This window comes from Streptopelia decaocto (genome assembly GCF_964273445.1).
Source record: "Streptopelia decaocto genome assembly, chromosome: 3".
NCBI lineage: Eukaryota > Metazoa > Chordata > Aves > Columbiformes > Columbidae > Streptopelia > Streptopelia decaocto.
Genome location: NC_138656.1, coordinates 65583521 through 65594063, shown reverse-complemented (window position 1 = coordinate 65594063; position 10543 = coordinate 65583521). Strand labels below are relative to the sequence as shown.

The following is a 10543-nucleotide window of genomic DNA, read 5'->3' as shown; positions in this document are numbered from 1 at the left end:
GAAAAACACGAAATTCTTGAAATACTATCTGAAAAGACAGTAACTGCTTGTAGAAAATGGATGCAAAACTCCTACAGCTCTTGAACAGGCAAAACATGAAAATGTGCTTATAAGGCACAGAATTGCCTTTTTTTATAAAGCTGCATGAGCATGGCAAAATTAACAATTCCAACTTTTCCAGAATTCATTTAAAATGCATTTTGCATTATTCTTTTAGCTGTTTAAAATATATTTCATAGTAGCATTATACCAGAACATTACAGATTCTATCAGGAGGACAGAAAAATGTCATGTTCAAAATCAGAAACATAATGTGAGTTTGCAGGTTTATATGATGTTCTAATGTAACCATTAATCCATGTGTTAATACAAATAAAATCATTTAAACAGTAGGGATTTTTAGGAAATTTAGTCATTTAGTTAACTTATAAAATCAGTTTTTCCATAGCAATGCATAATGTACAGCAATATATTTTTTTCTTGTCCTACAATATTCCTGTGTTAAAATTAAACTATTCAAAAATCATATATACAGAAATATTTACTGATAGAAATTAAAATATATATTAAAGGAGAAATTTTAGCTATTGAAATCAAGTTTGTTCAGTAAATCAGACAATTTAACATTTTTACATTGCATCTCTTATCAATTGCTTGCAGTAACTAATGTCATAATTTTTCAAAACATAAGGAAAAAAAGAAATCTGATAAATGACTAGATTTGAGACAGCACTTTAAATTATTCTTTTCTGTGGCTAAAATCAAATACTAGCCCAGTAGGAATATAGAACTAACAGAACGGACAAAAGTTTAAAAGTATCAGACTTAATAGTAGATTTTACTATTCAGTCATTGTCTATATAGCAAGTACATGACTAAAGATATAGTTAGTCGCAACATCTGTCATTTTATGCAGATCACTGCACAGTTTCAAATTTGTTGAAGCGTTTTAATAGTTTTAGACCTACAGTAGAGGTACTTTTGTAACTGATAGTTTGTAAAAAGCTTGCCCACACCAGTTCCCCATAGACAGTGTGGGACTTCAAGGCCCAATTCTCAGCTGCAGTAAGGTCCAATGGAGCTACTGATTTACCCCAGCTTGGAATCTGTTGTCATGCTGTATTATTGTTGTTCCCAATGCAAGTTTCTTTGTGCATATTATGGGCATTACAGTATATGACTCCATGTACCTCCTGAGTCACAGCCATTTAGTTAACTGAAAAAATAAATGTTTACTTCTAGCAGTGCTGCTGAGCTATTAACTGTGATTACTATTAAACTGCAGAAAAAAACCCCTATGTTTGAGTGTGCTCATTCATTCACAGAGAAAAGTTAAGACCTTGATTTTAAGATCTGCATCGCTGTTGACAGTTAATGGCAAGTGACAGTCAAAGCTGAAAGAATAAAGCATGATTTTCAAATATCTGACAGAGTATGAAGAATTGGCAGATCTCAAATTCTCTCCTGCTGTCAGACATCATACTGCTATTTGGACTATGTTTTTGTGCATATAGCAAAATAAACTAAAATACCAAAGCATACACATTTAAGAGCATACTTCAATAAAACTGATTCATATCTGAGTGCTGATAATTTTGAATATATTAAGCCAGTATATTTATCTTATTGATTTAACATTTAAATTTGCAAACATCTCATAGGCCAAAGAAAACAAAAAACTTAATAAATATGCTGAAAAACTCCATACCTCAGTATGAAATCCTGACCCCTTCTCCAACTAAGTACACACAGTCCAAATACACTGAGAATGCCAAGCTACAGGGGCCCCTCTGTGGGGAAACCTGTATTTCAGTCAGCAGCATCCGTCAGCTGAAACAGAAGTGTAGGGACAGATGCTAGAGAAAGGATGACACTTTAAAGTGGTGGCTGATTTCAGAATGAGTGTGTGTTTCTGTGTACAATTAAGTCAATGCCACATTTGTACTAATGCTGTATTTTATCCAGATTTATGTGCAGAACAGAACTATCACTCTAGGCTCATTTTAGTGTAGGTTTGTGGTGCTAATTAGGTTCCTAGTCCTGCAGTCCACCCAGACTAGGCCATTTGGTGTCACATCTCCCCGCAGGGTCACACAAGGCAATGAAGGAGAGAAGCAGAGTGTTGTACCACTCTCTCAGCTTCTGCAGCAAATAAATCCTATCACACCTGGGAGAGGATTGCCAGCTTAAAATCCACAACTGTTGGCCTGAAGCTTGTTTAATCAGGACCGTGCCAGTGCTGGTGCCTGTGACTGGTGCCATGTTCCCTCCATTTTGGGAAACCTCTGCCTGTCGCAGTGGCCAGATGTGAAGTCTAAGTAAAGACAGTAAGGAAACCGCCACGTCCATTTTCTTTCTTGTGGATTAAAAAAAGCCCGGGTGGAGGTTTGGGTAACTTGTTAAAGCCAGAGCTAAACCTGCATTTCAGTCAGCTTACAAGGGAAGCAGTTTGACACATCGTTGCTTGCGAGGGGAGCGACTGTCAACGTGTCCACCTGGGGCCCGTTCACAAATTCAGCATCAGCTCGGGCAGCTCTTCTCACCCCACGTCCGCAACCCCGGCAGTGGGACTGTGACTTTTAAGCCGGCAACCGCTGTCGTTGCGACGTGACAGCCTCCCCCCGAAGGCAGCGGCTGGGGGCGGGGGCTCGGGAGAGCGGCGGGGCTGGGACCGCTGCTGGCGGTGCGCGGGGAGGTGGGACGGTGCCTCTTGCCCTCTCAGCTTTCCCCGCAGCGGCCCGGCCGCTCGGGGCCAGAGGCGCCGGACGCCTCTCCCGTAACGCCTGCGATTTCTTGCGGTTTCCAGGGAAACGCCTCCGCGCCGCTGCCGGGGCTGGTGGGGCGGGGAGGGGCGGGGCCGGGGGGGGGGGGCGGGGCGCGGAGCGCTGCTCGCCCCTGCGCGCTCCTCGGGGGCGGTGCCGCCCGCGGCCGTTGGGAAGTGCGTCACGGCGGGCGCGCGGCTGCGCTAGGGCGGCGGATTCGAACGGCGGAGGGCGGTCGGGAGCCATTGAGGCCCGTTCGCAGCGGCCTCAGCGAGAGAAAGAGGAAGAGGAGGATGAAGCGCACGGCGCCTCGCAGCACGTTGCGGAAAATAATCAAGAAGCACAAGCCTGAGTTACGCCTGGCGGCGAACGCCGACCTGCTGGTGAGGAAGGAGAGGGGCGGGCGCCCAGTGTGCGGCCTGGAGGTGGGTGCGGGCCGCTCCGCCCCTCAGCGCTGGCCCCGAAGTCTCCCGCCTGCCCCAAGCCGTCGGCTGCGGTCCCCAGCAGCTCGGGGAGCGTGGTGCGCTCGAGGGCTGCATCCTTCATCACCACGGTGCTCCCCTGGGGAGCCTGGGCTCATAGCGCAGGGAGGGAGCAGTTGTGCTGTTGGCGACGGCAGGTGGCTGCAGCAGTCCCGATTCCCTGAGGGCAGGTGTCCCTAAATTGGGACATTTAGTCTCGAAATGTTTCATTGCTTAAAATACATGAACGAGTGGATTGTGTGCACTGGGGCACTTTGGAGTTTCTGGGTGTAATGGGATGGATGTCACGTTACTTGTAATGTTTCTGCATGCAGAAAGGAGGCAAAGTTTGTGGGGAGAGCAGCAATTGATTTGACTAATAAAATACTAGTAAGTAGTGAATGCAGGTTTCTGCTTTGCCGATGGCTACTGTTCTGTGAGTTTCTGGCGGTGAGTTTGGGGATTTAGGGACAGGCTGATGCATAAATATTGTGTTGCTATACGTACACACTGCTGTTCAAATAATTTGATGTAGATGAACTGAGAAACAGTAATTTGGATGATGTGGCTGATGTTGTTTATGTGGAGCAATTTGAGTGGACTGATATAAATAACTGAATTGTGATGAAGAAGTTGCTAAGATGTTAAGGCATCTTGAATGATTATACTTTTGTAGAAGGCCATCTAAGTAATTTCTCACCATAACTAAGGAATGACAAGTCTTGTTAGTAATCTAATGAGAATAAGGCGTTGGGATCCTGTTCATGGTTTAAAAACACCACAAATAAAGGTGTAGGGATAACAGATCTATTAAACAAGTTGCAGAAAGCTGAGGCCAACAAGGCCAGATTCCTTCTGAGCTGCAATAAGAGATTTGTAGCACAGGAGGGGTTTGTCTCACCAAGACATCACTTGACTATAACAAGGAAACCTGACCTCGAGATAACTTGTGGTAGCTGCCATGTTGAAAAAAAAATGTGTGTGTATATATATATATATATTTGTATGTGTGTGTGTGTGTGCATAAAAAAAATACTCTTTGAAGTGAATGAACAGGCTTAACTTGCTTTACTGTCATGCCCTCTTATTTTAATATGCAAGTGATTCTCAAAGCCTTAATTCATACTGTGTATTAGTATGGTCCCTGACCTGAATTATATGTTTCCATATTTCATATGCGTATAAAAGTTGTGTCTTTACGTGTCTTGAAGGTTGGTATCTGGATATATGAAGTTAAATGTAAATATACAGAACTTAAAAACATGTAATGAGATAAATGTGAATGAATATGATAATTACATGAGAGGATTTAGATTTGAATATAAACAGTACATATTTTTCTGATCGGTCTAATTAAAAATGTGATATCTTCCTACTGCTTTTGCTGTCTTTTGAGTATTTTATGGACTGAGGACCTGGCCTCTTGCTATTCATGCTCACGCCAAATCAGAACTTACTCAGCAGAGTGCGGTAGTCAACTAATCAAATTCACACAATCGCTAACAATTTTTTTTATAATTGTTAGCAACAGTTGGTCTGTGTTTCTATGGTCATGTTTGTTTAGCTTTGAGGTAGTGTAGCTATTCAAAAAGGAGTAAGTGGGACAGCCCTCCAAATCTTGGCTGTTGGTTCCCATCTCTTCCTCACCCTGGCACTAGTTTTCAGACAATCAATGAATTGAATTGACTGAAACTAGTGAGGAACAGCATTCTGGACTAGCTTAAAATGTGGCTATGCAAATACTCACTACAACACAAAGGATGAGATGAGAATGAATTTTAATATTGTGGAAGTTTAGATTATCTCTTCTGGTGATGCCAAATTAAATGGCCTTCAATGTTAGAAGGCTTTGCTTTTTTACTTTACCTTTTAACAGCATTGTCCAGGGGTAGTGATTGTCGATTATATTCTTCAAGTAGGTATGTGGCTAACAGCTCTTTTTATTTCAATGAGTATATAATCAACACAGCTGGAGTTTTTCTTTAATAAAAAGCGGGGGGGGGGGGAGTTTAATCCTGTAGTTAGACAAGTAACAAGTTTTGAGAGTATTGTTTTTAGTGTATCTTATTCCCTATGAACCTTTTAAGATTTATTAGATTGCATACTTTAGAAATTTATATAGTAGCTATCTTAACAAGATGAAACCGTGTACATTTTGAGCACAGTGCTTGTGTCTTCTGCAGGCAAATATGAGAATTGGCTAGTTCCTTTTCTGGCCTGTCTTCCTAGATGATCCATGCTTTATTTTTCATTTTGCCAGTCCAGTGAGGAGGCCTGCCTGCCTGGCTTATGATCAGATTGTTTTCATTTTCCTGACCTTCAGTGGTTATTTTTCCTCGATAAACCAATGTCTTCTCATGGGATTGTTTCTACGATTTTGAAAAACATAAGAATTCAGAAACTTTTGTTAAATACCCGAATAGGGTTTCTTCTTCACTTTTCAGATTCTTTTGATCATGTCTCTTTTTGAAATCTGAAAAATTGGCAGAACCTGTTTCATAAGATCTTTCTCTGTGCACAGTCTAGTGAATTTCATCAAAGTTTCTCAAGAAGCTGGTTTTTTTGAAGGAGCGCGATAATATCTTTCAGTGAAGAGATAGAAGTAGTGTTTAATGTTTTTCCAATGCTCTTAAAATTCAGTTATGTCCTGTTTTGAAAAGAAGGAAAGACTATAGTACTGAAGTTCAGATATTAACCTCCTAATGGTCTGAGAACAAAAAGCAGCAAACTTTGTTCTAGCTTGAAAATACAGAAGAAAAGCAGGAATCCAGTTTTATGCAGAAGGTCAGGTTTGTATTTACATTGCAGAAAAAGCTTAAAGTATTGCATTGAATGACCCCTTTTTAATTTGTTAGTGGCATAGAATGATAAGTATACACTGAAGGCAAAATATCAGTCTAAGGAATTGTTCTGAAGTTAAGGCAGCAAAACAAAATTACAGAGCTTGACTCTACTATTCATTAGTCCTGTTGAACAGGTGTGTGGAAGTTGCTCTGGAAGCAATGTCGTGGGTTTTTATATACATCTTTTAAACTTTACAACCTTTCTTTGATAGGAAATAATCATCCTGATGTGTAAGATGGTTTTCACTAGTAGTTCAAGACTTTTATATAGAGGGACAATAATCTAATACATACTAAAAGAAAGTCTTTAAACAAATGTGATATCACTTGGGTACTTGTCAGTCACTGTCACCTTCATGGTATTCAGTCATTCTGCCTGTTATTAGCCTTTCTCAATTGCCTTGAATAATCTGGATTATTTATTAACGTGTGCTCTATTGTGCAGTGTTCTGATTTTCAGTTATATGACACTGTTTAATTCTATATGAGATTAGAAGAAGCTTCTCAACATGTAGCAATTCACTTTGAAAACAGGGAAATAAAGGTACAGTGATTCTGAGAGAAGATGCAGTTTTTAAAGGCAGTTTTAAAATTATCACTTTTAGGTATCTCAGCAGGAGGACTTCCAAGTATGGAGGATTTTGTTCCGCCTCCTGCTTCTCCCCAGGTTGTTTTCAGAAATCTAACCTCCATGTTAAGTCTGATAATGAGAGTTCTAATGTTTAACACTATTTTAGTGCTACTACTTGATTCTGTTGGAGATTATTTCTGTGTATCTAAAGACTAATTTAAAAATGGCTTTGATGTTTTGGTAAATAAATCTGTGAGAACATCTGATTTTTTTTTTTTTTTTATGTAGTAGATACTTCCAAACAATGCCAAGTATTTTATAAATTTATCTGTTGCATGCTAACTTCATGTAGTTCAGGAGATTTAAAAAAAAACCTAAATTTCTTGTCATGTTCACATTGAAATGCCTGTCCTTTTAACAGATACTTTGTGCTGCAAACTCACTGCCAAAGTATTTCCTATAAACTCTAACTTGTAACTTTCCTTGTTATCTCTTTATAGGCTTTGCAGATTAGGTATGGCAGAGTAAGTGTATCACCTAATTCTTATAAGTAAAATTTTCATATATTTCAGTAATATTTTTCTGAGCTCTTGATTGAAAAAAGTATGTTTTTTACAACAAAGTTAATATTCTTTGAAAGCTGAATTTACAGAAGGTGCAATTACCGATTTTCAGACTGGACTACTAAAATAGTTCACATAACGTCTATATAGTGCCAGAGGTTTGTATTATGGGTCCCTTACTAGACAAGGGTGCTTTAGTTGGCAGTTTTTAGTACAAGTTGGAGCAATTCCTTGCCTGCTGAAATTTTTGCTACTTCTGTACTAGCAGAGCAGCATTCTGTATTTAGCAGAATACTGCCCTAACAGTTCTTTTTGCGTAAAAAGGTTAAATGAATGATGTGCTAGGAAAAAAATGGATGTAACCTCCTGACAGTGGAGAAATTCTTGTTCTGGAGAAATTAATGTCAATGCTCCTTTGCACTGGAAAGGGGCAGAAGTCCTTGAACTTGTCTGTGGTCCATTTGGTGATAAGGCAGAGCTGAATTTGCTGTTCATTAAAAGTCTGTTGTAGTCACTGCAAGCTAGCTACATTTACTAATAAGCAAAAAGGCTCCTTATTCTCTGATTTTTATATTTAGATTTTATTATTAAAAAAACTAAGAAAAATCAGATTTGATTTCTGTTAGATCTCTTGTGTGAGCATTTCTAGAGCACTTTTATGATTTAGTTATGCTAAATTGAAACTATGTTTACAGGAGTCTTGCAGTAAGGAACGTCTTCGGAATTTATTAAGACTTGAACCAAGAGGTGCTTTATTTTCCTGAGAACACCTTCCAGGAATTTGGAAGCAGTCTAATACGTGAATCCTCTGTCTCAGACAATGAACATCTAAAAAAACAAACTGTGCATAACAGTTTGAATCCTTCTTGATTTTTTTTTTTTTTTTCCCTTCCCTCTCTTAAAGGTGCATTTGAGTTTCTTACTGTTTCTCCATCGGCTAGCAGAAGAAGCCAGGACAAATGCTTTCGAGAACAAAAGTAGAATAATTAAACCAGAGCACACTATAGCTGCAGCAAAGGTAATAAAGCATTTTTAGTATTTTTTGTTTAAGGTAAAATGTATTATGATAGCATATACAAAATTTTTCTGTGTTAGCATTGATTTTTTTTTTATTTATAATCCAAAACCTGCAGAAACGTATTGTTCTTTAGTCCGTTGTAGGCTTCATTCACTTTTACCAAGACATCAAATTAACTCTTCTTGCCCTATTAAATTTAGCCCTATTTTTCTTGGCTATTCAATATTTAAATTCATAATTTCAATATGTGGGTAAATCTACACAGTAGTCTACCAGCAAGCACTGTTGGGCTGAAAGCCCAGGGAACAGGAACAAATTCCGAAGCTGAAGGATCTTTATTTCAGATGGTACTATATCAAGGAAGCATGGTCTCTTAACTTCAGTAATCTAAATGAAGCTTTATGGAACAGGTGAGAAATAGTTCAGAGGGGTTTAAATACCTTACACCTTCTGTTCTTACCTGCCTAGCCTGAAAGATGTCTGAAGTGGATTCTTGCAGGATTGTGTGGATACTACTTGAACAAACAGATACTTTGTGGGATTTTGTGTTCCCCAAGGAAAGAACTAGGGGAGAATTAAACTGTGGATTGCTATATGGGTAGTTCAGCGTAACAAAAATTGCTGTATGAATGTCTATGAAGGAGGAATCCTCTACATTACAGAGAATAATAAGCTTTGTGTACATGCAAAAGAAGGGAAAGAGGAAGGTATTATTCAGCTTTCTCTCTCTGGAAAGAGAGTAGTGTCAAAATATGAGTGAAATCCTTTTGTGTTCCGTAGCTCACTTCACTCGCTACGTTATGTCTGCTTTACCTGCGTTTCATGAAGGATCTCAGTCTCTTTAATCTGTTATCTGTTCAACCACCTGCTGTTGCTGGGCAAATTGGAAGAACAAAACTCAGTGTTATCTGATATTTGGGTCCTGTGGCTTCTGTTTATCTTCAGTATTTTTTTTCCTATGGTGAAATGTTTAGCTTGATACTTTCTATTACTATAGTAACAGAAACATATACAGGATGTGTAGGGTAGCCAAGTGAATGTTACAGTTGGAATCTTATGCATTTGTAATTTCTTTTTAACTGCAATCTTAACATTATTTGAACATTTTTGTGCTCCATTTATTTTTTTTAAGATGAGAAGAAAGGAAAATCTGCCTGTATGTTAATAATGTTAACACTTAAATGGTCCCGTTTGGGCTTTGAAGTTCATTTTTCAACTTAAACTCCAAACCAAAAAATGTTCTTCCAAAGGTCTGGGCACTCTTGATATAGAAAGAAATAAGGTATTACAACAAAAATAGAGCATAGTAGCTGCAAATATTTTTTTTTTTCTTTCTTTCTGTCTAGGCCTAATGGGGTAAGAGCGTCAAGGAATCTGCTGAGGGCTTGAGAGTGCTGTTGCTATTTCTTAGCATTTATTTTTAAAATAAGCCCTTTATTTTACAGACTTATTGGTTTTGAAGGTTCTTGTTTAGAAACAATACTTTCTAGTATGGCATTTATGCTTTTGCTTTATTTCTAACCTTTTCCCTAGACTTTTACCCTTGGCGACTCTACTCTAGGAAACCAATTGTTTGGCTAGGTGAACCTTTGGTCTGAGTAGCCTAGTTTTTGGATCTCTAACTGCTGCCTGGATTGTAGTGATAAAAGCAGTGATAAATATACTTTTTTCTTTTTTTGCAGGTTATTTTAAAGAAAAGCAGAGGCTAGAAAACAGACCACTGGAATTTCAAAACATTTTTCTGCATTTTCTTACTAACGTGAGATCCTGTGAGCCAACTTTTGCACTTCTGGAAGTATTTAGTTTCATTGTCTGTCTTCTGACTCTGAGTATTTTGCTGTTTCTGGTGAAAAAAAAAAAAAAATCTTAAAATGTATTTTTTCATCCACTTCATGTGTAATTTTAATCTGTGTCACTTGTAATTTAAGTCTTTTGATGTACCTTATTTCTTCTGTAATAAAGGAGGAATGCCTATACCATAGTCAGTCTTCAGGTACGACATGTAATTTCATATTAGAAGTGTCAAACTTTTAAAGGAGGATGGTAATAAAAATGCAGGTTTCACTGAATTCGTTATAGGTTATGCAGTTCAAAGCAGATTTACTAGCTAAACAAAATCTTGGCTTTTAAATCAGTTGCTGTAGAAACTACTGTATTAAAGATCTTGGCTTCAATTTATTTATAAATGTCTTAATATTTCTAAAAGACTTTGAAAAGTAGGCTAAAACTTCTGCATTCTGGGGAAAGAATGCATATTTTGTATTTCTAAGTCATGCTTTGAACTGTTAAGCTGGCCTGTTGTTTGATGTGGTGCATGAGACAAGT

At 38.5% G+C, this 10543-nt stretch overlaps 1 protein-coding gene across 1 annotated transcript; it reads left to right on the top strand.

Moving 5' to 3' along the window:
- The first annotated feature begins 2930 nt into the window (after positions 1-2930).
- On the top strand, positions 2931-10199 carry CENPW (centromere protein W). The gene is made up of 3 exons (XM_082048473.1): positions 2931-3145; positions 8105-8218; positions 9901-10199. Exons 1-3 carry the CDS (start codon positions 3056-3058, stop codon positions 9925-9927), a joined length of 231 nt encoding a protein of 76 aa, XP_081904599.1. The 5' UTR covers positions 2931-3055; the 3' UTR covers positions 9928-10199.
- The last annotated feature ends 344 nt before the right edge of the window (positions 10200-10543 follow it).

Coding starts and splice junctions, on each gene's coding strand:
- CENPW (XM_082048473.1), top strand. CDS start 3,056: ATGAAGCGCACGGCGCCTCGCAGCACGTTGCGGAAAATAATCAAGAAG. Junction 3,146..8,104: donor CGGCGAACGCCGACCTGCTG/GTGAGGAAGGAG, acceptor CCTCTCTTAAAG/GTGCATTTGAGTTTCTTACT. Junction 8,219..9,900: donor ACACTATAGCTGCAGCAAAG/GTAATAAAGCAT, acceptor CTTTTTTTGCAG/GTTATTTTAAAGAAAAGCAG.